At 40.2% G+C, this 27,027-nt stretch overlaps 3 protein-coding genes and 1 non-coding gene across 12 annotated transcripts; 2 read left to right on the top strand and 2 right to left on the bottom strand.

The window, feature by feature from the left end:
* Positions 1 to 1,170: 1,170 nt before the first annotated feature.
* trnai-uau (transfer RNA isoleucine (anticodon UAU)) lies at positions 1,171 to 1,264 on the bottom strand. Its single transcript has 2 exons — positions 1,227 to 1,264; positions 1,171 to 1,206 (listed from the first exon to the last, which is right to left on the bottom strand). It is a non-coding gene; the product is annotated as a tRNA-Ile (tRNA).
* Positions 1,265 to 1,493: 229 nt separating this feature from the next.
* papolg (poly(A) polymerase gamma) lies at positions 1,494 to 14,790 on the top strand. 5 transcript variants are annotated; one of them, XM_049735516.2, is made up of 25 exons: positions 1,495 to 1,725; positions 3,149 to 3,935; positions 4,787 to 4,948; positions 5,105 to 5,171; positions 5,613 to 5,694; positions 5,900 to 6,009; positions 6,429 to 6,482; positions 6,783 to 6,894; positions 7,245 to 7,334; positions 7,487 to 7,625; positions 7,931 to 8,003; positions 9,038 to 9,158; positions 9,250 to 9,334; positions 9,568 to 9,621; positions 9,879 to 9,998; positions 10,160 to 10,269; positions 10,572 to 10,693; positions 10,782 to 10,939; positions 11,068 to 11,168; positions 11,272 to 11,480; positions 11,545 to 11,625; positions 11,709 to 11,768; positions 11,848 to 11,954; positions 12,037 to 12,137; positions 12,792 to 14,790. In XM_049735516.2, exons 2-25 carry the CDS (start codon positions 3,919 to 3,921, stop codon positions 12,965 to 12,967), a joined length of 2,511 nt encoding a protein of 836 aa, XP_049591473.1. In that variant the 5' UTR covers positions 1,495 to 1,725; positions 3,149 to 3,918; the 3' UTR covers positions 12,968 to 14,790. The 5 variants fall into 5 exon arrangements, with proteins under 5 accessions (XP_049591478.1, XP_049591473.1, XP_049591477.1 ...); XM_049735521.2 differs by lacking the exon at positions 3,149 to 3,935 and having other exon boundaries at positions 1,494 to 1,725; XM_049735520.2 differs by lacking the exon at positions 1,495 to 1,725 and having other exon boundaries at positions 3,381 to 3,935; positions 11,548 to 11,625; positions 11,851 to 11,954.
* LOC125978303 (gonadotropin subunit beta-2) lies at positions 1,865 to 3,125 on the bottom strand. Of its 4 annotated transcripts, none has more exons than XM_049735525.1 (4): positions 3,005 to 3,125; positions 2,598 to 2,670; positions 2,404 to 2,522; positions 1,865 to 2,331 (listed from the first exon to the last, which is right to left on the bottom strand). In XM_049735525.1, the coding sequence occupies exons 2-4, from the start codon at positions 2,656 to 2,658 to the stop codon at positions 2,098 to 2,100; spliced, it is 414 nt and encodes a 137-aa protein (XP_049591482.1). In that variant the 5' UTR covers positions 2,659 to 2,670; positions 3,005 to 3,125; the 3' UTR covers positions 1,865 to 2,097. The 4 variants fall into 4 exon arrangements, with proteins under 4 accessions (XP_049591482.1, XP_049591484.1, XP_049591481.1 ...); XM_049735527.1 differs by having other exon boundaries at positions 2,619 to 2,670; XM_049735524.2 differs by lacking the exon at positions 3,005 to 3,125 and having other exon boundaries at positions 2,598 to 2,806.
* A 660-nt stretch (positions 14,791 to 15,450) lies between the features above and the next one.
* Positions 15,451 to 26,490, top strand: rel (v-rel avian reticuloendotheliosis viral oncogene homolog). Of its 2 annotated transcripts, XM_049735522.1 has the most exons (11): positions 15,451 to 15,580; positions 15,912 to 15,950; positions 17,590 to 17,729; positions 17,838 to 17,986; positions 18,772 to 18,863; positions 21,173 to 21,313; positions 22,061 to 22,165; positions 22,297 to 22,515; positions 22,607 to 22,672; positions 22,777 to 22,848; positions 23,771 to 26,490. In XM_049735522.1, the coding sequence occupies exons 1-11, from the start codon at positions 15,565 to 15,567 to the stop codon at positions 24,628 to 24,630; spliced, it is 1,899 nt and encodes a 632-aa protein (XP_049591479.1). In that variant the 5' UTR covers positions 15,451 to 15,564; the 3' UTR covers positions 24,631 to 26,490. The 2 variants fall into 2 exon arrangements, with proteins under 2 accessions (XP_049591479.1, XP_049591480.1); XM_049735523.1 differs by lacking the exon at positions 22,777 to 22,848.
* Positions 26,491 to 27,027: the final 537 nt, after the last annotated feature.

The following is a 27,027-nucleotide window of genomic DNA, read 5'->3' as shown; positions in this document are numbered from 1 at the left end:
TCAACTCATAACCAACAGCTCTTGCACAGCTTGTTATGTGATTTCATGACCAAATCTGGCCAACTCCTTACAAAACAAGACTTGATTTCAGAATTTTGTGCGTTAACCCTAAACATGATACTCTTCTAAATTATTGGAAATTCTGATACTATAAATCAGGGGTGTCAAACTCATTTTTTTCTCGGGCCGCATTGTAGTCATAGCTTCTTTCGGAGGGCCAATATGACTGTCAACCCAATTAAATGTATGAGCACCTCATTATATACAGTAAAAGCTACAAAACAATCTGACAAATAACTCGTTTTCAAATCAGATGAGTAAAAACTGGTCAAATATTTAAAAAAAAAGATTATTAAAAGTGAAGACAATTTGCAATTCCAGTAATGACACACGAATTTGATGCACAATTTGTCTTCGCGGGCCACATAAAATGATGTGGCGGGCCGTATCTGGCCCCCGGGCCTTGAGTTTAACACCTGTGCTATAAATAATTGTCAGGGAAAAGTAAACTTTTCTAGGTGATTTTTTTTTTCTGCACTAATTCCAACTCAGAATGTGAACAGTGGAATGGAGTTATCACTAAGAGAAATATTCCAAGGTCTGTAAAGAACTGTGTGACCTAATATCCCTAAATTAAGATCCTCATATTAAACTTACAATTTTTCTTTTATAGTAAATATAGTCAGAAGCAGATTCTTTTTTCGTTTTAAGTCCTTCTGGATAACAGTATGTGAGATATATGGACCAAAAAAATATAGGATACATGGATAGATATTTGAGGTATACTTGCTGGGCCAAGTGTTTTTATTCAAACAGTGCATACAGCCAATCATATTCGTGCAGTCGCTTCAGTTTGCAAAACGTCAGTAAATATAAGAGAGGCAAACTGTGGACAACAGTGTCGCCTGCTGGTGGAACTATATGTTGGTTTCATTTGTACTGAAATGGGAAGGATGGTGGTGATTAGTTAGGGCAGTGGTTACTTGCGGATAGATGCTGCTCCCTACTGGCAGCAAAAGCAAAGCACTGCTATAAAGGATCCTCCATGTTTTTAGTATTGCCACGGCAAGAAAAGATCAAAACGACCATTAATTCATAGATAACCAAGACAATGACTATAGACATTCATAGTTAACAGTCAAGAAAAGAAGAGGGTTCTATGCAAAATTCTGCTCCAGGTGAGGCTCGAACTCACAACCTCGGCATTGCTCTACAATGTACTGTCATATAAGTACCGCGCGCTAACCGATTGCGCCACTGGAGCTTGGCGTAGACGGCCAGCAGATAGGTTTATAACCTGCTACGAAACCACAACGTATGATTTTTGTAGCGTTCTGTTTCACCCCGGTAGGAATGCGTTAACACAGACAATCTGTGCACTTAATGGGGTGAACAGTGCTTAAAAATACACGTCTTTGCGTGTTCGTCATCGTTTTATATCTAACCGGAAATACCGCCTTGCTGTGACGTAGCTTTGTTTACTAGATTTTTTTTTTTTTCGGGTTCAAGATGGTTTTGACATTACATGTTTTTAAAACGTTTAAGCAATATAACGTGACGTATATAGTTTCGTGACGCACGCAGTGCTACCGTAAAGTGAAGTCGAGTTCTCCACTCATTGGGATACGCGAAAAAATTACTACAATTTGTATATGAAAAAAAGGAGCGAGTAACGAAGCTTCGTCAGTGACGTAACCACCAAAATACGGAACAAGATGGAGCAATGTAAGGCGTATTTGTCCGCGTTGTACTCTGTTTTTGTTGTGTGTGCATGTGATGGGTGATATTGTAACGAATGTGATCAAGCTCTTCAACTGAACTCAGGTTTAAATATCAATGAAAGAGTGAAATGTCATTCAAGACAGTAGTTTGAATTACTGCTTTTATTTAGTTCCCTTCATAACTGATCAAACACAAGTGCACAATACAAAATCTAAATGAAGTATCCATGTACAATTTATGTGCTATTCATTCTGTCTAAACATGCAAAGACACGATCCTGCATGGTTCCTGTTGAAACTGCTATCTTTACTATTATCCATTCTACAATCTCAAACATGAAGACAACACAAAGGTAGGTGATACAAAGGTCACAAATTACTTAGCGGGGATCTGAGCACAGAGATCAGGTTTGGTAGGTTCCATGGGTTCCTCATTACAGTTGGACGTGAGGATGGAGCATGCTGCACAACTGCAGCTTAATGCCACTGGGTACTTGACCACAGGGTCCACGCCTGGAAGGCAGTCAGACAGCTCAAACTGTTGGTGGTGCACACGCTCATACATACACACTTGAGGCTCTTCGCTAGGGAAGCCGTAGAAGATAGGGTACTGCATGGAAGACAACAAATACAACATTGTTGCAGTTGCTTGTCGAGGGAAACGTCAGAGAAGAAACGTTACCTCTGTGGAGCAGTATCCAGAACAAATGGTTGTCTCCACGAGACTACACGAGAGGCATCCTTCTTTCTCCAAGCTTACATTTTGGTAGGTCAGGTGACATCCTGGCAGCTTATTAGAAGCTGAACATAATTAAGCACACTCATGGTTATGAACCAGGAAATGAGCTGCCCACACAACACAAAACAAGAGAACACCTGTAGGATGCATCCACCAACCGTAGGCAGCCAAAAACAAGGTCAGCATCTGAAGGGCCATGACTCGACAGTCCTACACAGCAAACAAGATCACAGTGGTAACAAATGTCACAAATATGATCACAACACAACCTGCTAGACAATGATGTCCACTTTTTGCAATTTATCCTAATGATAATGCAGCTGACTTTTGGTGACAGGCAGGGATCTCCCTTGACTGATTGGTGGTCAGTAAAAGTTACCACTCATACTTAACCTGTCACAAAGATGCTAATTGAGTAATTCAAGTGAAAGTCAGCAAGGGAGAATGCTATGAAGAAAAAAAGCAAACATCTTTTCATTGCATCATGATCGCGTGGATAAAATTGACATGCATATATGCAAAGTATGAAACAAACATGGATTACCTATGCGTGTCCTGTGTATTTGCTGGTGACCTGCTCATTTTTATAAGCTCAGGAGGCTGGAGCACCTGCTTTGTTGCCTTGGCTTGATGCCTTTTTGTGTCTCTGTGTGTGTGTTTTTGTGTGTGTGTGTGCGTGTGCCGACAGGTAGCATCAGCTTTCCCGCAAACAAGAACTGTAGGCTGAGATAAGAGCTTTAGGTTAAATGGCCCATTCTTCTAGAATGGTATAAATTTGATCATGATCAAGTTACCAGCATGACCCGGTGTGTGGAGCGTCCTAAAGGCCATGACTGTCATGAGAACAGTAACAAACAGGAAACAGGTCAGTCTACTCCTGAGTAGGATTTATTTACTCGAGACAGCCTGTGTTCGGCTGGCAACATAGATCTGCTTTCATTGATTAACAGAAGATTTCGCTTCATTGGGATTTAATGTGGATTACGCTAATGGGATGGATGGACTATGTCGATAATCACTTAATTCCTCTTCCTCCATGATATTTGATATCTTTATCCGCTTTCCGTTTTACAGTTGTGTTAATTTAACTCATTCTCCACTGTCTGTTATTTGGTCGTCCAACACTAGAACTTTTTCTACCAGCCCGTCCATTTTCTTCCACTCGGGACAAAGGGGTGAGCCAAGTCCTGGGTCTTCACTAGGGCCTACTTTTTTCGATTTTTCGAATTTCCCGCAAAGCTAGTGACGCAGCGTGACGTAGCCGAGGCCTCGCTCGCATTGGTCACGTGACAGGGGGCGTGCTCGAAACACTGCTCTGCGACACTTCCGCTTCAAAAAGCTCGGTGCTGTGTGGAGCGGACTGACTCGAGCTTACCATCTCTAATTATTTCTTCTTGTTGACCTTCTTAGTTTCTCACAGCTTCGTAGCGGTAATAGAGCGTATCTGGTTTGAGTGTCATGAAAGAAATGTCAAGGTAAGTCAAATTATGAAGACTACCTCTCTGCGGTGGGCATTTTATTCCCGTTTAACAGTCGAGAATAATAGGCTAAAAGCTAGCGTTAGCATAGCTAACTGTCATAACAAGGCCTGTAGCCATCGATTGTTGGCTAGGCCGTTACGTTGTGGTTTGTCTAACTATTGTTTAAATGAAGCCACTCGGGGGAGCGGTTTCACTTGGAAATTTGCCCGGACAAAATGTCAACTTTTAGAGTCTGTCTGAAATGGGGCTAACAAATCATTTCCACAATAACAAGAAGCTAGCGTTTAGCTCATGCTAAATTAGCCCGCTCGCTTTTCCAACCTGTTAGCGAGCTCTTTGCTAACGTTTGCTCGCTCCCTTTCAAGCAAATGCCCAATTGTTAAATTAAATTGAATTATTCAACGTCCTTGCTATGCCTGATATTTGCATGGCTCGTTAAAAATAGTAGAGATCTATATCTTATTGGCAGAGGATCGCCGTTAAGCATGCTGCAACATGGCGAAGTTGTAAATCGTAAATAACATATCGAAAGTAACTTGCGAGTTCATAACGCTTTGCTTGTTTCATGGCAATGATATTCAAATTATTGGTTCGTCTCACACGCAAGTGTATATAAATGTAAAGTTTTACAACGTAGTTGCATGGCAACCCTACGAAATAACGAACTCCTATCTGCACATAATCAGGTTGCTGCACTATGTTTGTGTTCCAACTTTGTCATTTCATTTTTCATGTATGTACCCTTTTGGAAAATAATACAGAGCCTTTGAATGACAGCCAACGATGATAAGAAGAACGAGCTGGTGCTGCTGTTTTTTAAAATTCTGTTTACTGTTGCTTTGCAGCAACATGCCGGGAGGGCAGCAGCAGCCTCAGAAACACTATGGCATTACATCGGCTATTAGCCTTGCACCCCCAAGAGACATAGACCACCAATACACCAAGAAGCTCTGCGATGCTATGAAGCCATTTGGAGTGTTTGAAGATGAAGAGGAATTAAATCACAGGTAAGTGTATGCGTTTTATTTTCATCTCTGTTGAATATTTTTTGTATGATTGTGTGTGTGTTGCTGAGTTTCTTTTGTTTTTGTGGCGCTGCTCTTTTTAATTAATTAGATCTTAAGTATCCAATATAATAACTAGCTGTCTTGCTCTCTTTTCAGACTTGCTGTTCTGGGAAAATTGAATAACTTTGTCAAAGAATGGATCGCAGAGATCAGTGAATTAAAGGTAAGTCGGGTGACTACAGACCGCCGTACACAGACCGATGCGACTTGTCGTAAATAATGTATTAGTTTGTGCATTGTGCGTGGTTCTGCAACTAGATTTTGTCAGTTGCTACCCATCTACAACAAGTATGTCTCCCATACTACATATCAAATTGTTAGTGTTGTGATGGAGAAATATGACTTTGGGGTCAAGGGCAATCAGTTTGTGGTGCAATTAAAGAACATGTGATGCTTCAAAATGTTTTCCCAATACGAATGCTAAGAGTCACATCTTTTTGTTGCATCAGATCATCTGTTGGTGTGTGAAGGTCAATTGCCAACTGTGATTTGTTTGAGATTGCCCAGTTGAATCTAATGTCACTCTAAATGCGGTGGGCTTAAGATGTTCCTTAAAACAATTTTGTTATTAGATTGAAATGAAATCCTGTTGTCTTTTCAACAGAACCTTCCACCCTCAGCCATAAGCAGCGTTGGGGGCAAGATATTTACATTTGGTTCATATCGTCTTGGGGTGCACACGAAAGGTATGTCAAATGCTTGACTCAGACTCTCATCTCTAATTTGACATATTTTGCTCAAGTATTTCAATGTTGCCTCAAACTAAACTTTGCCATTAAGCTCTTTGTTCAACTTTTGAGCATTTCTAAAAATGTCTTTACACATTATAGTTTATGACCAATAACAAATGACTTGGAACGAATGACGCTGATCAGATGGTGCTCATTGCAGGAGCTGATATTGATGCCCTGTGTGTGGCTCCTCGTCATGTAGAAAGGAGTGACTTTTTTCAATCTTTCTTTGAAAAATTTAAACAGCATGAAGAGATCAAGGACCTGAGGGTAAGTCATGCTGTAATTTGTCGGAAAACATAAATAAATAAAAAAAGGACAAAAAAACAAATTCAAGAGGGTTTTTTTTTTGTTGTTGTTTTTTTTTACCCTAACCTGGAAGTCTAGTATTCTACACAAACGCACACAATTTTTAGTAAGCGCATTGGTAGTTATTATTGCTGTTGGGACAGTAACTTTCACAATGATGCTATTTAGCTAAAAAAATGCCACTTGGGCCTGCTGCTAATTTTTCAATAACAGGAAAAAAAAATACCCCTAAGCATTTTTAATATTGAAACGAAGAACAACAAGAGCAACCCCCCTTTGCTGAACAAAGGGGACATGTGCCAAATGCCAAGCTTACCACGGGGATTCAGTTGTTAAAATCACTTTGTGATCATGCCTTTCTTGTTTGCTTGTTTTTCAAGGCTGTCGAGGATGCTTTTGTTCCTGTTATAAAATTTAAATTTGATGGAATAGAGGTAAGTTACTTCAAGACTAAAGTAAAACAGCATTTGAGAAAACAAGGCCGAACTCGCTCTCATTTACTTTAAAGCTGACATTGTTGGACTAATACTAATGTATTGTGTGTCCCCCAACACACACACACACGCATGAAATCAATACCCGATGTAACAACGGTTGTCATAGATTCCCATTTACTGAACAAAATCATAGTTGTACAATGCTGCTCTCCTTCTCAGACATGTTATGGTGTTTGTGGTGCGTGCAAGAGAAAGTCGCTGTTTTTTTATTTTGAACTCTTCTTGTTTTCCCATTAGATTGACCTTCTTTTTGCCAGACTGGCGTTACAATCCATTCCAGACAACCTTGACCTTCGGGGGGATTCCATCCTAAGAAATCTAGACATTCGTTGCATTCGAAGTCTTAATGGTAAACCACATGGACATGCATACCCCTTTTGACATTTAACCTTTATCGATGGACAGTGGCACCTCAGTGTATGAGCAGGCTATGTTTTTGGAGAATCTTTACATTATGTTTTATGTCATCATTGTGTCGTTTTTCCACACTACTATATTGTAGTGTGTTGGTTTTCTTTTTTTAAAAACATGGTCTAGATTTTAAAATTAAATATAGTAAGTGAAGGTACTGTTGTATTTTCTTGCTGCCCTTTAAATCTCTCTGTCACCTGTCTGCTGTGCCAACTATTAAATCATTGCTTTTATGAGGATCAGATGCCCTCTACTCGTGGTGATTTCCAATACCTTGTCTGATTACAGGTTGTCGCGTGACTGATGAAATACTGTACTTAGTGCCAAACAAAGAAAACTTCAGGCTGACCTTGAGAGCCATCAAACTTTGGGCGAAACGTAAGCTTTGATTGTGGAATCTTTATTTGTATGCCAGCTTCTTTGCCATATGTACTCCATTGCATGCATCTGAATACGTTATCATAAGTTGACTGTTAACTGCTCGAACATTGCATTATTTCAGAAGTTTGAATTTACAATTTATACAACAGGGCGCGGGATCTATTCCAACATGCTGGGCTTCCTCGGTGGAGTGTCGTGGGCAATGCTTGTAGCGAGGACTTGCCAACTCTACCCTAATGCTGTTGCCGCCACTCTCGTCCACAAGTTCTTCTTAGTTTTTTCTAAATGGTGAGATTATTCTTGTTCCCACTCGAACAGAGTTGTTCCAAGAGATACTGCTGAACCATATGTACCAGTGTTTGTTTGTGCCTGCTACCTGGAGAAGGTCTACTGACCGCCTAATTCCGTTCAGATTACATTTACACTTCTGTTTTGTGTGTCAAAGTATGAAACATAAATGTGCAAATGTATCTTTTTATCATGTGATGGCAGCATCTCACAGCTCCTGAATGCAGTTAATGTACTGATTTTACATTTATGACTTGACAGAAGCAGTGCTTCACAATATATTCGATTTGTTTTTCTCGCTTCAGGGAATGGCCGAATCCTGTGCTTTTGAAACAACCTGAGGACAGCAACCTGAATCTACCTGTATGGGACCCTAGAGTGAGTATAATACTGATGATTTTGCAACTTTTTTTAGGATCTAACACTGGGATGAAGTATTATCTGTTTTAGTGTTTAAACCTGGATGGAGGGTGTAACTATTTAGTTATTAAAAAAAAAAAGTAAGTTTCACCCAAAGCTGCTATTCAAGAAGAGCACCCAATGCAGATTAATTCAACCCTATCAGGTCATCTAACATCTTGATGTATCTACCTCATTTTATCTTTTGTTTCGTGTCGACCACCAACATATTCATGCTGGCCCAGTGAATGGCACACCAAAAATGACGTAGCACAAATAGTGCAATTTACCTAGCAATAGGTGGAGCTGTTTGTAAAATGCTCATTATTGATTTTGTAGTCATGCAATAATGGCCGTGTAAACAAAAATAAAAATTGTCATGAACAAACTCGTCTTTCTCTGTCCTCAACTGCCCAAGGAGGTGCCTGACAAATTACACGGAGCACAAACGCAGAATGATAGGGAATAACTCACTGTCTGTATTTTATTACTTTGGATATTTCTGTCTGTCATTGGAACAAATACAGACATGCTTTGATGTAAAAAAACAAACAATAGCTGCTGCAAAGTCCACAAGTCCAACTTCCTGAGGACCCGTAGCTGTCTTCTAAGATGCCTGATGTAAAATACATGAAATTCACTCACAATTCACATAGAAAGGGGCATAATGTGTATTGCCTCTTTTCTGCTGATGTAATGCATAATTTCAGCCGGGGGGGCACCAAAAGTTACACACTATAGCTTTAAAATTGGGACCAAAATGGGGGGGGCTGGATTACACTCTAGTGGGGAGTCGCTTTTCACTGTCATCAGTGAGTTTGAACTCTTGTTCTACTGTTTGAATATTGCAGTTGATGCCATTCTAATAATAATCGTTTCGCTCGCTGTTGTAAATTATTGTCAGACATTTGAAGAGGCTGAAATGTACCTATTTGCTCAAATTTGGGGCTATGACAAATTTGTTTTTGTCACCAGTCAAACATAAAGCATATGTTGTTTTCGTTTTTCTTTAGGTGAACCCATCTGACCGATATCACCTGATGCCAATCATCACCCCGGCCTACCCCCAGCAAAACTCCACATACAACGTCTCCTCATCAACGCGCACCATTATGAGCGAGGAGTTTATTTATGGTAATTTCTCTGACAATTAATTCATAACAAGCTCACATATTCTTCCTTTTTTCTTCTGTATTCAATCTTGGTTTGCTGTTCATGTGACCAGGTCTCAGCGTCACAGATGAGATCCTTCAGGGAAAAGCTGAATGGTCAAAGCTCTTTGAGCCGCCCAATTTCTTCCAGAAATACAAGTAAGTGTTGAATTAGACTAAGAGCCCTTATTGAAATGTTAAAGCAGATGTCCTGAATGTCATCATGTATAGGATTTGTTTTGTAATTTAGTCAAAAATTCTTATGAAATGAAATTTTATATAATTCCCTCTAAATTGAAACTGGGCTCATAACAAATTCCTTTAATTTTCAAGTTGGCATTTCAAATGCAGTAAGTTCGAAGAAGCTCTACATTTTGTGATTTGGTCCACAGACATTACATCGTGCTGACCGCCAGTGCATCCACAGAAGAAAATCATTTAGAATGGTGAGTGCCATTTTTGCATGTCCACAGGTGTATCATTACTCCATTAAAATGTTCATGTTCAGCTTGAAATCATCTAAACTTACTGACTATAAATTGCAGGACCCACCAAACTACTTAAAAAAAAAAAAGTGAGACTTTTAATCAGAAAAATCCATACTATAAAAGTTTTTCTAGGAACAAACCTTCCTGTGAGTTCCATCCTCAGGTTACCTCAATCCAGAATGGAATTATTCAAAACACTATGCCTTTACCTGCAGGATCGGACTGGTTGAGTCAAAGATTCGAGTTTTGGTGGGAAATCTGGAGAGAAATGACTACATTAACTTGGCACATGTCAATCCACAGTCCTTCCCTGGATCCAAAGAGAACCGCAATGAGTAAGTTCATGTTGTTTTGTATTTGTTTGTTATTCCCCCTTGCCCATGTAGCGAGCGAGAACTCGATAACTTAACATAGCTTGACAACACATTTGTAAAGGGGACCACTAGGGGAAAGATATATGTCTAATAAAATGTGTTTTCCTTTAAATGTCTTGCAGGAATGACTTTGTGTCCATGTGGTTCATTGGCATCATTTTCAAGAGGGTGGAGAATGCTGACAGTGTTAACATTGATCTTACATACGATATCCAGTCATTCACAGACACAGGTTGGTAGTCCCACAAACGTTGTTTTCTTCAATTGATCCTCTGCCCTTGTCCTTAAATCCATTTCTGTAATTTTCTGTAATTGTGAATCAGAAACCAGACGTCACCAACATACTCCAGTGTTGTGATTGTGACCTCTTGGATAAGTTGATTTGTTGAAGTAGTTTTTGTTGCTGGGAAGGTTCAACTGCTGTTTTTCCATTTGTGGTTGTGGTTTGTTTAAGTTCCAAAGCCTTGGAAAATGTCTCGCAGACTGGTTTTAACCACTTTTTCTCTTCCTAAATGCTGCTGCTGTTCTCTCCAGTCTATAGACAAGCCAACAACATCAATATGTTGAAAGATGGGATGAAGATTGAAGCAACTCATGTGAAGAAGAAGCAGCTTCATCAGTATCTTCCTGCTGAATTAGTGCAGAGGAAGAAGAGGGTGAGCCATTATTGTTATTATATTTGTTTTTATAGACACTGTTAGACACTTTTTCACTCTTGGTTGCTCACTTTATCACCTCCTCCAGAGCATAGCGGAATTGAATCGCAGCTCGAATGGAGGGAGCTCAAAGAGGATCTCTCTGGACAGCAGTCACCTGGACAGTTCAAGAGACACAGACTCGGGGACTCCCTTCAACTCCCCCACCAGCAAACCCTCCAAGCCTATATCTGACACAGATGACGGGTAGGAAAATAAAATAGCTGCTGAATTTATCTTTGGAATTTATTTTAATCCTTTTTTTTTTTTATTCTATTCTATTCTTGCATTCAACATAACTTGTCGTTACCTGTGTGCTTCATATCGCTCTATAGTGTCAGCCCTCCCAAGAAGCTTCTTCTTGAGGTTTCCTCTGAAGCCAGCTCGGCACCGGCTGATAAAGACCAGACCACGTCCACCGCTACCCTTGATCCGAGTGAGTCTTAATATTTATAAAGAAGTATATTTTGTTTTCTGGTAAATAAATGATGCCAAAAAATCTATCTAAATGAACCTGCGTGTATGCCTTCCTTATTCAGAGCCAGCAGACAAAGAAAAGGCTCCTCCTGCTCCTCTTCTTCCAGCCAGTAGTTCTGTCTCCACAACACTAAGTGGGAATGAGATGCCCAATGCTGCAAGCAGCCCCAAAGAGGAGCCTGACAGCCTGGAGGACTCTGTCAACGGAGCAGCCAAGAGACCACACTCGCCTGTGCAGGAAGATGTGGCCAAGAGGCACAAAGACACAGAAGTAAGACTACCTCAGCGTGTGTGCTTCTTCAAGACACTTGGTATTATGAGCCTACTTTAACTAGCAGGTTGCCACCAATGAAGAGTCCACATTCAAGGAGCCGTTTCCACCATCGTCAGACGCATCTCGAGAAAAACCTAATACGGTAGCTCTTTCCTCTTGTTTGCCTTTTTTTCATTGATTTCACTTCGTAGGTTTAAAGTTATGTTATTGCCTCTTCACAATTAGACTCCTCTCTGTGAATCAAAGGCTAAACCCATTCCAACCATCGATACTCCAAGAACACAGGTGACAACCGTTTTCTGGGGAGTTTGGTCTCTAAAAAGCAAGGCCATATGAGATAAATGTGAATTGTCAATTCTTCCAGCAGAGACTTCCCAGCATGGAGTTGCCCGATGCATCCTCACCGCTACCAGCCAGCAACAGCTGTCGTGTTGTAAAAAATTCCATCAAACTTGCCCTTAACCGCCACAAGTGAGTTTGATGACCGCCCAGTTTTGGCTCAAATAATGTTTGGTACCCCTACTCATGTCTGGTCTGTCTGGATGATTTGCAGCGTCACACCTCCCAAGGCCCCAGTATTTGAGGCCACCGTAACGCCTGAGGTGCCTCCTGCCAGTCAAGAAAGGGGCATGTTCATTCCTGTTATCGGTTCCAGTGAGTGTCTCTCCTTCATCGCTGCTTAACGCTGAAGATGTGAATATTTATAAATGCTACTGTCAAAATCAATAGTAGGTCATTGACACTTAAGCACTTTTTGACCACAGGTGGGAATTTAATTTTCCAAATGGGTCAAGTGAGATACTGGCATAATTGTTGACAACTATGCCACTTTACTAAGCTCCGTTGTCTTTGGTATTTATTCCTCTAAACCATTAAATTGTTTTAATAAGCTGATGCTTGTGTGTGTATATGTTGTCATTAGGAGATTAAAACAAATGACTTTACAAGCCTAACAATTGTATTAATAGATCACTATCTTATTGCCACTTGAGAATGTAAAGACGCATGATACCTGAATTGGACTAGTGTGCCCAGCAACACAAAAAAGCGACACATGGTTTAAGATGGCAGTGGATTTAACCTTTTCAACATGAATCTAGAAATGTGTTTCTTCCTAATATTCAATGTAATTGTAAATCCTGAGTTGGTGCAGGTTCATAATCAAGTTGACATTACTGCTGTAGGAACACACATTTTTTCCTTACTACGGCTAACGCAGGGTCGTCAAGGCAGAGGAGAGTTTTAAATTCAAATCTGATACCCCGTGAATTAATAGGATTGCTTTTTTGTGCATGTTTTCCTGTGTAGAACATGTCTCGTCCAAACACTCGACCCACTCCGTTGGCAGTTCCATCCCCACGTTAGTGAGCCGAGGAGCAGACCCTCTGAATGGAGCAGCCGCCAAGCGAGCCCTTTCGCCCTCCCTGGAGGAGCAGGCCAAGAGGTTAAAAGAAACGGAGAAGGCCAGAATCCACATAGCGTGAACTTCGCAATTGCATCTGGATTCATGTATGCGCACAGGTGGGGGCATTATAGTCAGTCAGGTCCAACACACAGGTTGACTTCACATGGCTGTCACGTTGAAGGACGGGCACCTCACCTCCAGATCTCCAGCGGTTACTGAAAAACCAGTCAATCGGTGATTTGGTCAAATAAGAGGTCAGCACTCGGCAGCCGGAGTGCTTTTTACACAACACTCAACTCAGATAGCAGCAGTTTGTGTTTTTCCTTTTTTAACCGAACATCTCCCATATTCCTTATCTTACATTTTTTTAAGTTACGTTTTAAGAGAGAAAATACGCCAATCCTTTGTCCAACTTCACCACACAGCTGATGTATGGAATGTTCATTTCCTTCATCCCAAACAGAAATATGTACAGTAAATGTTCATGTACATAACGTCTTTGTCTTAAGGAAAGAAAAAAAGCTACGCTTGCTGTTAAGTCTTTCGATGCTTCTATCACAGTTTTATCTAAAAAAGAAAAAGTTAAAAAAAAAAAAAAAAAAAAATTTTCTTTGTAGCTTGTTCAAAATGTGTTTCCGCCGCTAATGATTGATTTCTTTTGAAACACTATAGTTTAGATGAAGCACCAGTGATTTATTGGAGTTTTGCTTGGATTTGACAGAAATCCCAACCATAGTTCTTTGGACCACTGAAAAGGATTCCAGGTTTGTATCAGTCTTTTAAGTGTGCAATTTTTGTTTTCCAAAAACGGGCCCAGCAGCGCTTTTCAAAGTACTTGCTAAGTTGTTACACATGACAGTTGGGAAGATCAGGCTTTCTGCAGTGATGAAATTGTTTAGCTCTGGGAGTTACCTGTTTGTCATTTGCCACAAACTGAACAAAAACAAGAGTTTATTTTTGTTGGGTCCCCCACCACCACCACCACCCCACCCTGGTTTGCGTCAACCTGAGGGTTGATGTTGCGCTAAACAGAACAAAGCGACTGTTGCTCCTAAACATGTGCTGCACTCAGTCACCATCCCAGCCGGCCTTTTGGGCTTTGGGAGGGCTACACACACACACACACACACACAAACGCTTCATAGCGCCCCAATCTGGAGCTACCTTTTGACTTCCCTGCCAGTGAAGCAAAGGTTTGTGGTGCTTGGTGAAAACTGGTTCAAAGCTTTGCAATTTGTTGTGCTAGTTTGCGTGTATGCATGTGTGTGGTTGAGTGTGTGCACGCATGTGTGCGTGCATGCATGGAAGCATATATGGTTGATTTGGAGAGAGACAAAATTTCCTTTGTTTTGGGTAATAACCCTCTGCGCCTCCTGTGGAGGTTCTTAAAAGGCATCAGGAGACTTTTTTTTGGTTTTGTCCCCCACCTCCCCTGCCATCACAATCTGATGTTGGGTTGATTACAGCACAAAATGTGACGTGAACTATTCGTGCCGCGGCATTTATAACCAACAGAGCAGGTATTGTTTTGTCACAGGCTCTTGTTCCAGCATCAGATTCCCATACCCTAAGATGTACAGGTTTTTTTTGTTTGTTTGTTTTCCAACAAAATATCACATGCTTCATTATTGGGGGTTTTCTTATTCATTAATTTATATTTGCATATTTGTACCATTTGATTTTTTTTTTTAATAGAATTCATATTAGCTAGGTATTTTTGAACAAAAAAACTGCGCCACTCCGATTCAGACAACTGTTTTTCCTGTTCAGAAACATTTAACAAAAAAAAAAAAATTCATTTAGATGTTTGTTTCTAAAATGTATTGAAAGGGTATTTTTGTATGTGTTATGACGTCATTCAAATGAATCTGTACAACCATTAAACCCCCAAAACGATACAAAGCCTTTGTCTTATTTCTATTTAAGACCCAAAGAAACTTGTGAAGGTTCTTGTGGAAATTGTGGATATGGACAGCTGTGACCATACTTATTGCATATTTACATTATTATAAGATTGCTTTGTTCCTTTCACCAGGTGGCGTCATTGTACAAGAGTAGTTTGTTCTGACACCGATTTGCTAATATGCAATACTTACAGTTTGAGATTTAGTTATGATTTTAGGTCTTGTTTCCAAATTTTTTTTTTTTTTTTTTTTTACACTGGCCACATTTCTTTTTTTTTTTTTTTTCATGGTTTGAAAGTGGTTTTGCTTGGCTTGACAGTGGCCCTTCATTAATGTGTAAAATTGCGTCTTACATTAGGAATTTCCCTAAACAATTCACATCTCTCACTCTACAGATACGTTCAGTAGGCTTAATGTGTAAATGCCAGAAAGGACTAGCTTCCTTAGAATGGTGTCGAAGGTTTGTTTTCTCCAACACTTGCACAAACACATATACTGCCAAAACAAAATTTAAATGCATCTTGCTGTTACTACTCGTCCATTTCAACCTGTGGTAATAATAAAACAATCAACACAATATTTTTTTATTCTGTGGTGATAGTGGGATTTCTTCATCGTGTGTAAGATCTCTGGAGTGACTCACAAGCTCCTGATTGGCCCTTTCTAGTTGGGGATTTCCGCTCGGGCACTTCCTTCACCAACTCCACTATTCTAGTCTTCTGTCACTCACTCTGAGCAAGTCAGAAGCGTGTGACAAATCAACACTGTTCGCATGTGCATCATGGATGGTGAGTAGCAATCCTGTTTTTATTTATTGGACAAAAACAGTATTTGAACTGTGAGATTTAATGAATGACATAGTCTTTATGTTGTATTTGCATCACAGTTGCCTGGCTCCAGAATGGCAACACTGCAGGGCTTACTTAACAGTTTATCTCTCTCAAGTGACAAATTATTTTTTGTTTTGTTTGTTTTTTCAGTTTTATGAAGCTATGACCTTTTATTTCACCGTTAAGTCATTGCAACAGTAGTTTATTTTACAAATGCATTTGTCAAATTCAGCAGACCCATCAATATAGTTTACCACATTTTTCTGCCTTTGTGATTCTATTCTTCCAGCTCTTTTGCACTCCATGCTTGAGGACGACCAACATCTGAGTAAGTACAATTCAAGAGTTGAAGAACCACAAAAAAATGACAAACTGCATCACAAAATGCAGAGCAGTGTACTTTCACTTCCCCGTTTGTCTTTTGAGGGAAAGAATCAAGTGACTTGTCTTGGTTAACCGTTGCTGTTTTTAGCTGGTGGGACTCAAACTATCTATCCTGGAACTGACATTGTCACTTGAATCTCTGAGCGTCACATTTTTCCATTTGGCAGTACAGTACACCCTGCAGTTAGGACAGAAATGTGACAGGGCTTGTTTTATACTGACATCCTTGATGTACATGTGTGTCTGTGTGTAGGGAGTGAGTGAGAGAGAGAGAGAGAGAGTGTGTGTATCTGGGTATGGTTGGGGCACCTGTCACATCGAACTTTTGTCCACATCACATGAAACTTCCTGGTTCACTTCCCGTTCCTCTCACACAGGCCCAGTGGGGAAAAGTCACGCGATATTAGTTTAAGAAGCAGTGCTAATCCCAAATATAGCAGTAGATGCTAATGAGGAGACTGTTTTGTGATGCTCAACGCCGTCGCATGAGTTGAATTCAATAAACAGTCCATGCAGTGTGCTCCCACTATGAATTATGGGGGGGAGGGGGGGGTTGTGATGAGAATGATTTTAGACGGCATGCTAACATGAATGAAAGTTATTATACTTGCAGAAAAGCTATGTTGCATTTTTGCATGATAGCAAATACTCATCTATGGCACTGTTAGAGTAGAGAAGCATGACTGTAAACAACAGGGCGGATGCTGAAAACGTCGCAAATAATGAAGTAGAAGCAGACCCCAAAGAGTTGAAAAGAGGAAACTGCAATTCCACAGTTTGTCTTTTAAAAAAAGTCACACACCAACCAAAAAACGGTCATCTGTACACTTGTCACCAACAAGTTGTTACTAGTGTCGCACACCAACCAAAAAACGGTCATCTGCATACTCATCACCAACAAGTTGTTACTAGTGTCGCCAGCACATAATAAACTAGAAAATGCAATTTCTGGAGAGATTGCGTGTGAAGGCGAAGAAGCTGAATAAATACTTGGGGACTGCTGAAGAATGATGTTAGAACGGGTTGAATTAGTTGAAAAATGTAGAAATTGGAAGGGGAAAATGAAATTTTGGAGAATTTGGTGTGAATTTCAAAATTGAAAATTTTTAACTTTTGGTAAGTGGGAAGTTGTGGAATAGGGAGGCAAAAGATGAACAGTTTAAAGTTGGAGTGGGTTGAATTGGTTGAAAAATGTAGAAATTAGAGGTGAAAAACAAAATTTTGTGGAAATTTTAAACGTGAAAACGTGAAATTTTTGAATTAGGGAATGTCGAAAATCTTCCCGAATGCGCTGAATGATGTGAATTTCAAACTGGAACGACGTAAATGTGAAATGTTGAATGTGCCATAAAGAGTGAATGGGGGAAAAAAAATTCTATTTTGCGAAAACGGAAAATTTTCAGAATGAGAAAATTTTACACGCTCATCTCGTGAGTATTTGGAATACGTCAAAAGTGGAATGGAGTGAATCGGTTGAATTATGTGGACGGAGTAGCAGGACAAAAAAGTGCCTTAACACTAATGATTACATGCATTCTCTGCACTTGCGGTCACTGATTGTTTGGAGCATCTTCCCTCTCTAGTGGGCGAGCCGGCGATCCGCATCTTTGAGCAACCAAGGATGAGAGGAATGCGCTTCCGTTACAAGTGCGAAGGTCGCTCGGCTGGCAGCATCCCCGGTGAGAGAAGCACGGACAACAACAGGACGTACCCCAGTCTGCAGGTGACCAACTGTGTTCATGAACTTTTTTATTCTATAGCTCACTGACTGACTTTATTTGCACATGCTTCTGATTAACATTTCCAACCATTCTCTCTTCCTCCTCCACAGATTTTGAATTACAATGGCAAGGGTAAAGTGTGTGTTTATTTGGTGACGAAGAATGAGCCATACAGGCCACATCCTCATGATCTGGTGGGCAAGGACTGCAAAGATGGCTACTATGAGGCCGAGTTTGGGCCAGATCGCAAAGTAATCGCGTGAGTTCTATGTGACCTCTGCAAATATGCCATCTGAGTCATTATCACCATAAGTCCATTTTGTTGTAATATGTTAAGCATGACAAATATACAAACATGCATGCTGACAAACACCAAAAAAATAAAGCATAGCATCATGGGAATTCCCCGAGTAACATCACTAATACAGCCTGTATGTGTGATGGTAGAAAGGGAAAACGAAGGTTGTGTGAATTCGAGCTTTTGGGAATCACTCATGATACTTTGGTGTTTCAGATTTGCATACCTCTCATGAGCCTCGCAGTAGTAAACATTTGCAAATGTGTGTGTTACCCCACCACAATCTGCTTTGTTGGTTAAGTGATCATTTATTATGGTATTTTGACACACGGTAAAACTATAAATAAAGGGACAGATGCCGTGAGCAGGATTACACAAAGACTCAGTTTCAGTACCCAGGAAGAGTCCATCAAAAATGTTATATTTATTTCTTTTCACTCTTTGCATCACTGTACAGTAGAAGTGCAGCAATTAAGCGAATAATTGACAACTAATCCATTATTAAATTCACTGATTGTGGTTTTTGATCATCCATTAATCATTTCATTACCTTTATTAAAAAAACAGTAGTAGTTGTCATAGTTTTATTATTATTATTTTTATTAATAGTAGTACTAGTAGTAGTATGTTATTTTTATTCAAAATTGTCCAAATTTTCAGAATTTCAACTTTTCAACAGTAAATATTTTCCAATCTCTGTGTATATCTAGTTTTGGTGTTCATGTCATATTTTTTGATTCCTTCAGTTTCCAGAATCTGGGTATCCGGTGCGTGAAGAAGCGGGAGGTCAAAGATGCCATTTTACAAAGGATTAGCAGAGGGATGAACCCCTTCAATGGTGAGTCTTTTGACATCTCAGTATTTTCATTGCTATTTGATGAAATCTTCAGTAACATTGTCATGTAAGTGAATGAAATTGATTTAAAAATAAGAGGGGGGGGTCTGGTTGTGTGGTTTTGCTCCCGCTTGTGCAGTGATGGTCTCTTCCTGTTTATTCCGTGAGGGACCATGTTAAAGTTTCCATCCATATATTTATTTTCAAAACCACTTACCCTAATTTGGGCCGCGGGTGTGCCAAGGCCTGTCCCAGCTGGCTTTGAGCGAGACATTTACACCTAAGGGCAATCAAACTACATTACCAAGTTTTCAATGACCATCCTCAGAAATTCAGCATGAATGCTTAGAAATGTTGAGATGAATGTTCTTATTCTTTTTCTTGTTGTAAAAATAAAAGGTCCATCTGTTGAATTTTGTACACACGCTATAGAAACTGAATGGAAAACTACAAACTGCAATCTTCTTTTTGTTTTTCCATGTTGTTGCTAAGCCAAAATACAAAGTAAAGAAGCAAAATGAGGAATCTAACCATGCTTGATGCAGCACAATCACTAGTTCTCAAATACGCAAGGCACATGACTGGATGCTTAGTATGTGATGTCATTTGCTTTTCTGTATATTGGGCTCAAAGAGGTGTATGCTCGTGTCTCAGCAGTCATGCAACTATTCAAATGGCAATTAGCAAATGACCAATCACATTTTATTTGACGAGTATCTTTTTTCTTTTGTGATTGTTCTAATATTATGTAATTATGTTGTTACACAATTATCATTGTCAACAACAATTTCAACATTTCAAAAAAACTTGACCTATTTTTCCTCACGTCGCGCCAAAAGTCTGATTTGAGGTATCTAGTGAAACGCAGTTTCTTCCATCTGTGCAGGCAGACAGCGGTGCTGTCGTGCAAACAAGCGTTAGGCTACTTCCCTATTCTTAGGCACAGTTACTCAATTGAGCACATAGAGAACGTGAGGCCTTGGAATGCAGAATTCATTAAACGGGGAGGGAGTCGTTCACTGAGGGTGCTTATCAGCGTTGACGTTAAAAGCAGGGTTGGGTCATTTTCTTCATGCAGTTGTAAAATTGTGGGGAGATGGCTTCAAGACAAGCTTTAATTCGCAACACTCCTGCTTTCCTATTTGCTTCGCTGACAAACTCTGACCTAAAATCCTGGTGAGGATTCATCGGGTCTCTCGTTTTTTTTTTTTTTTTTTGTCAATGTTTTGAGCCTCACTAGGAAAATAGTACACAGGGAGTAAACGAGTTTGTGAACTTCAGGACTCTAATTTGCCCGTAGGCCTCACCTGACAGGTTGAGATGGATGTAAACAGTGCAAGGGCATGGCAGTTGTTATAAAGCTTATTTTGTTGTCTGTTTTGATAAATGGGCTGTCACCCCTTCCAACTATCAGCCACGAATGCTAGCCAAGAGTTTCAGTTGCATGCAGATGAATACAGAAGTGGCACCAGTCGATTTCACTTAATGCAGTACTGTATTGCCACAGTTTGTGTAATGTGTATCCCTCTCTCTCATCAGCTAACTTCTGCTCTGAAACTTGACTTCTTCCTCCATCAGAGGGCATTACTTCCTCTCTCTTTTCATCCGGACACACGGTTCTGACAGACACGAGAAAGTGTCTAATAGCAGTATAGGTCACAATTAATCGACAGCTAATCAATTATCAAATTATTGGATTTTAATTATCGAGTAATCATTTAGAGCAGGGAGTGGCCAACCAGTCAGAGACGAAGAGCCACATTTTTTACTTTGTTACCGTAAAGAGTCACATCATGAACTACTATAATGGATTCTAAAAATATTCAATAGTGAGCCCGAAATAGCAGTGTCTTGTCTGTTCACAGATGATGCCAGTTTGGTATCGTTTGAGGAGGGAGTGAAACACCCAACAAGCTATTATGCCACTTAAGCCATCTTTCCATCTCATACGTACATAAGAGCCACCCCAGTCAAAGACTCACTACATTACTTTCACACACGTCACCAGCCATTCTGGGCACTCGCTTTGGGAGTCTCAGCTCTCGGTTATACACACACATGCACACAGGCACACGCTCACGCACACCCTTCTTTCCACTCTGCTGTGACGTTGCTCAGCATCACTGTGGCGAAAAATTGTAGGTGGGGAGGTGAAAGCTATTGTTTGGGCATATCTCAGTCTTGGCCAAACATTCCACTTTTATGATTTTATTTAATCCACGTATAAATGAGCTCGCTATTTGCCAGACCTGTGTTGTTTTTCAAATGATAGTAACAAGCATCTTTGTAATTGTGCATGCGTGTGACCACAGTCCCTCAAGAGCAGCTGCTGCAGACGGAAGAGTACGACTTGAACGTGGTCCGCTTGTGCATACAGGTTTTCCTGCAAGATGAAAACAGCCACTACACTCGAGCCCTCAACACTGTAGTCAGCAACCCCATCTATGACAACAGTGAGTCATTTTTGTTTAATTAGATTACATTTAAATTTGATTAAATTGCCGGCTCAAAATAGCTCACAAAATACTGTAGTACCTCGACAGTCAGTGTTTTAGAATTATTATTTGTATTTATAATCATACAGAATATTACATATAATATATATTCTATTTATACTTTTTTTATTTAGATTTATTATTATTATCATTAATAACAGTTAGGCTAGTGCATCATTAAATATTAAAATGTTTAACTCATTGACAAACAATGATGCTCAAGTGAGTCTCTTTGCGCCTTAATTCATTCATTTGTGCCTTAATCATCTAATATTTCCATCCATGTTTCAGTGTTCTGTTTGACTGTTCAGTATGTTTTTGCAAAATGTTACAAATGCCCTTTGGGCAATTGTAAAAAGAAAGAAAAATAACATCCCACTTATTTGGAGCACAGGAATGCCTCTGATAATACACTGCACTGTTTGTTCAGCTGCATTTGCAACAGCAATAATTATTCCTCAGAACTGTTATGAGTGCTTCAGTCACTCGTGAACTAATTCAGTATTTATCACACACGCACGCACACACTGAGAAAGAGGAAGTTGTATACTGTACACACACTAACCCTCAAACAAGAGTGTTACCATGGAGTACTTCCTCGTCTGACAACAGACATGTGACGCAACTTTTCTGTTTTTTTTTATTGTTTTCGTCTCACTCCATTGTGTTTACCTGCGATTCTCTTCCACGTGTTTAAAACAACAGGGGCCCCAAACACGGCGGAGTTGAAGATCTGCCGGATCAACAGCAACAGTGGCTCTGTCAAGGGAGGAGATGAGATCTTCCTGCTTTGTGATAAAGTGCAAAAAGGTACATTGGTGTGAAATGTCTATTGTCATGTTTCTTTCTGTGTTTGTGATTTAGTTTTTTTATTTCTTGTTAAGTAATTATTTCAAGGGCCACTTTTTGCATTTCATTTTCTGTTTCCCTCTTTTCTTTAGATGACATAGAAGTGCGATTTTTCTCCTCTGACGGTTGGGAAGCCAAAGGCTCATTCTCTCAAGCCGACGTTCATCGTCAAGTGGCCATTGTCTTTCGGACGCCGCCTTTTTACAACACCTCGATCACCGAATCAGTGACGGTACACATGCAGCTACGTCGACCGTCTGATGTGGAAGTCAGCGAGCCTCTGGCCTTCCGATATCTTCCTGATGACAAAGGTTAGCAGTATGCACCCAATGATGGCCGCCATTTGTCGAAGAAGCCGCACAACATTTATTACAATACATATTTTCTGCTTCTTTTGTTTAGACCCTTATGGCAATAATAAAAAGAAACGTAGCAGAGAGAACTTAATGAAGATGTGGGGATTTTCAGGTAAGATTTGCCACTGACGACACATGATCTTATATTGACATCCAAAGTGAGTACATACATCATAAGTACATAAATGTGACAGAGATGTTTCTGCATTTTTCTAGCTGTGCCCTTTTCTGGCCTGCCTATGAATACGCAAAGGGCAGTGCCACAAAATACCGGCAATCATATGCAAGGTACAGTATTTCAGGAAAAACAGCCTTACAAGAGGCTCAGGGATTTAAGATGTCCTGAGACAAATTAAGAGTTTTTAATATTTGGTGGCCTTCTGTCGCCATGATCTCCTTAACATTTGGGCAGCCAGTAAAATAAAAAACAAGTGCCTGAGTGACTACTAGAGTTACAGTATGTTGTTAGTTGCCACAGAAATGTCACCTGAGGCAAAATGGCAATCATCTTACAAAACAGACTAGTTCCAAGGTTAACCAAAATGACTTGCTGACACTGCACTGCCGTTACCGTTCTCCATTATAATTAGTTTTGTTTGTTCCAAATAGTTATGCGCAATTTTTTTCACTTCCAAATTCCAACAATTATATCAGGTAACTGAGTTGCCTGATCAAAATACTGCAATCACCCGTTCCAAATATGTATTTAATTTTCTTGTGCATAAGATGAGACCAAAGAATGCCAAACAACATGTCGTTTAGTATTTAATCCAAGATAACAGACAGAATGTTAAGTAAACTTGACTCCCTAACACCTGCGGGACCAAGGCCAGGGCTGGTCCGCACATTGATATCAACGTTGTAACAGAAGGACAATAATTCCATAAAACTGTGACGGTAAACAATCTGTAATCTGACAGTTGCAAGGTCTGCACTGGCTGCCAAGAATTTACCACTGCCAAAAAATACAAGTGTACCTAACAATAGCATACTGTTGTGTATGTTTTCAAAAATGTTTATCTCGATGCTGATTACATTTGTGCTGCTCACTACAGATATGTTTTCTTGTTAAGGTTGGCTGTAACAAATTTTGCTTTGCCCGACCAAAGAGCCTTAGATTTTTTTTTTGATGTGTTTTTTATGGAAAAACGAACATACAATCCGCATGTTTCTAGTGCTGTGTATTAGAAGTCACTTTTCTGTTTTGCAGACCACAACATGTTACCCAGGCAACCTCCATCTCTGATGCAGCAGCAGCAGCAGCAGCAACCTGTGTTCAACCAACCTTACCATGCAAATGTCAGCCATACCTGGACAAACTCCAATCAAGTACTTCAGATGGAGACATCCTCCATCAATCCTTCTAATGTCATGAGCAATCTGCCCCAGCCCAAGAGCGCTCAGCCGCAGCATCAAAACCATACTTCTGGGTTCCCCGCTGAAAGCAATGTCCTCCCTGAGCTCTCCATGAGCGACTTGCAGTGCTTGGACCCAGGTCTTCAAGTTCCTGCGATGCGCCAGCCTGAGTCCCACGCGCTCTTCCATTCGCAGCACCAGGGGGCGAGTCCTTCCTTCAATAATCGGGTCCAGAACCACCTTGGGAGCCAGACCCCGGGCTTCCAAAATGTGTGGAACAATTTGGGTGCCCTGAATGCGTTTCAGGAAACATTGGAGAACGCTGTTGCTCCTTCAGAAAAGACTGCTCAGGGGCTGAGAGCTTTCCCACTCTTGGAAGGGTTGGAAAGGAATGAATTTATGAAGGGCCAAGTAGGAAGAGAACCTCAGACTGGGTTCCAAATGAAGCAAGAGTCTCACATCTCGGTCAAGCAAGAGCCCATGATGCCGTTTCCTAGAGAAGCCCACGCAAACACGTACACCAACCTTCTCCCTCGTTCTATGAGCAACTGCACCAATGTGAATGTTTTAAGGCAAGACGGTGGAAGGAAACCTCACCTGGTCCACCCAAACGTTAAAGACCCTTATTCTACCAACCACATGACTTCCGAGAGTCACTTTTCGACTTTGGATGAGTATATCAGACCCAAGGCAAGTCATTCCTCAAAGCAGTGACTGCAAGGAATGACATTAACTAAAAAAAAAAATAAAAAAAAAAAAAAAGCATCTCATGTTGCATTGAATATTGACAAACTGAAACTGATAATATTCCTGTGATGCCAACTGGGCATTTATATTGTACGTGGAATGTATTGTGGATTACATCAGCGGGTGAACACAAGCATTAGTACCGTGGTTCATTAGTGAGCAATGATTTCATGCCATACAGTAATGCAAATCTTTACATGGTATAAGACTCAATGATTTTCAACAGGTAATGAGTAATTATGTTATGTTTTAGGTCGTTTTTGACTGGAAATATTGCAGTTCCAGTACCGTTTTTTTCTTGCTGTCATCTTTCTTTCACGTAAACCAAAGCAACACTTAGGATTGGCAGAGCAAGATGGCGGTGCGCACAGACGCAGCGGCCCGGCGCTCCTCAGCTGTTTGCAGTTTTGTAACTTTTTTTTGTAACTTTTCTTGTAACATTTTTGTACTCTTGTGCAATACAGCAGAGCGGAACTGTTGTCGGTCGCAGTAAACACCTTCTGCCCGCTAAAGAACTTGATTCCCTGGTACACGATTCCCCTTGAGACCGCTTTTTAAAATCGAGAACTTCAAGATTGAGCAACAGATTTTTTTTCATCAGGCTGTTAAAATCATCACCCCACCCCTGCTCATCCCTTGCGAAAACTGACCTAAGATTGCATTTTATCTGTATTTTATATTTTATATACATGTGCATGACCTGCCACGAGGAGCTGCCAAACTGATTTTCACAGTTAGCACTGCGTTAACAGTGACAATAAAAGAATTCAATTCAAAGATTGTGCTGACAACTAAAAAAAGCTCACAGAGGATATATAAGTGGGTTAGTGGTTGCCTTACTTTGGTACAGGCCATGTGGGTTCCGTTTCCACTCAGTGACAGTGAGAATATGAGTGTGAGTAGTTGTCTGTTTTTGTTTGTGTCTTGCAACAAGATAAGGCTCTGCCTCCCTGTGATCCATAACAAGATAAGCGCAATAGTGGATGGTTGGATGCATGAATGTGCTTTGAAACACCCCCCCCCCCCCCCCCCCCCCCCTTGCCATGATTCATTCCTTGTTGCAATAGAAAGTGCAACTGTATCGTTATTGCATTGAAGGTTTGATTGTTGGGATTTTTCATTTTACTGTGGCCTTTTGAATTGCTTTGTAAAGGAATGTCACATATTGCGCAGGTGCATTTGTATTTTTGTCCATTCTTTTTTTCTGTGGAGCAGCATTTGTTGTCATTTTCGCTTTAATTCACTACTTGCTGAAGGGCTAATGAATTGACAAAGTACTAAAATTTCCAATGAGGAAGTTGGAGGAAGCACGCAAAGTTGTGACTTTCCTCAGTAATGACTATGTCACACCAGTGATCACATGTTATTCTCAGAGCCAAACAGATGTTTGACTGATAGAAATGTAAATATCTTGTTGTTTTAGTCTTTCAGCTCAGGCTTTTTTTTTTTGTGGGGGGGGGTAGTTAAGGACAAGCACTTGTGATTGTGCACAACTGCTTTATCATCTGTAGCCTTGCTCATTATGTTTTATACTTCCTTGTATGTCTTTAAGATCAACTGCTGATTATGATATTTTCCGTGGGTTGTTTGGACGTTTTTTGCAGCAGGATCCATTTTTAATAAGCAATGTCGTTTGACATCTTTTGTCGCTTTCTACCAAAGATGGAAAATCCAGAAAGTAAAAACGTTGCTGCAGTTTGGATTGAGCCCAAGGTGCTACTACTCAAGGAGCTCGTTTTTCTACTATGAGTCGCACTTACCTGGCATTGTTCAAAGTACCTCTGATTATTGCCAAACAAAATAAATAAAGATCTTCTAGTATACTGACACTTTCTTTCAATTTGTAGTTACAGCACAATTAAGCCACGATGCACAGAAATCTTCCACCACATTGTTCAAAATATAGAATTTCCATGACAATAAAGATAACTTCAAATCCTACACATTGTAAAGTGCGTCATGTTGTGATGAAAGCGATGTTTCTGGAATTGTTACGAAACTAGACAGCCTAAATCGCCGTCATTCCTATTGCATAAATGTTCACGATTCCTTAACACACCTTTGACAATGACGAATGGAGAATGATGCTTTTCTAAGGGGCCTTGAAGATCTCAGAATGTGCTGACTTGTTAGCTATAATCGGGTTCCCACACGAATAATTACTCATTGGATTATCTAACCGTAATTTATGGGCGGGAGTTTATTTTATGTTGTCCCACTGGCCTACTTTTTACATAATCCATAAAACAGGTTTGGGATTTTTTTCTCTCCTTTCTTCATGAATGTCAACAAGAAGGATGCTAAAACTGGTTCCTCCAATGACTCTCCTGCAGTATTGTCATATTCAGTCTTCACTTTCTTCTG

This window comes from Syngnathus scovelli, chromosome 12 (assembly GCF_024217435.2).
Source record: "Syngnathus scovelli strain Florida chromosome 12, RoL_Ssco_1.2, whole genome shotgun sequence".
NCBI classification, from domain to species: Eukaryota; Metazoa; Chordata; class Actinopteri; order Syngnathiformes; family Syngnathidae; genus Syngnathus; species Syngnathus scovelli.
The sequence above is the reverse complement of the archived record's forward strand: the minus strand, read 5'-3'. Positions and strand labels throughout refer to the sequence as shown.

Excerpts from the sequence above, each read along its gene's own strand:
- LOC125978303 (XM_049735525.1), bottom strand. The coding sequence starts at position 2,658 with ATGGCCCTTCAGATGCTGACCTTGTTTTTGGCTGCCTACGGTTGGTGG. Across the intron at positions 2,523-2,597 it reads TTGGTGGATGCATCCTACAG|CTTCTAATAAGCTGCCAGGA; the intron begins GTGTTCTCTTGT and ends AATTATGTTCAG. Across the intron at positions 2,332-2,403 it reads CTGGATACTGCTCCACAGAG|TACCCTATCTTCTACGGCTT; the intron begins GTAACGTTTCTT and ends TCTTCCATGCAG.
- papolg (XM_049735516.2), top strand. Across the intron at positions 4,949-5,104 it reads GAAGAGGAATTAAATCACAG|ACTTGCTGTTCTGGGAAAAT; the intron begins GTAAGTGTATGC and ends CTCTCTTTTCAG. Across the intron at positions 8,004-9,037 it reads TACCTGTATGGGACCCTAGA|GTGAACCCATCTGACCGATA; the intron begins GTGAGTATAATA and ends GTTTTTCTTTAG.
- rel (XM_049735522.1), top strand. Across the intron at positions 18,864-21,172 it reads AGGGATGAACCCCTTCAATG|TCCCTCAAGAGCAGCTGCTG; the intron begins GTGAGTCTTTTG and ends GTGTGACCACAG. Across the intron at positions 22,516-22,606 it reads ATATCTTCCTGATGACAAAG|ACCCTTATGGCAATAATAAA; the intron begins GTTAGCAGTATG and ends TCTTTTGTTTAG.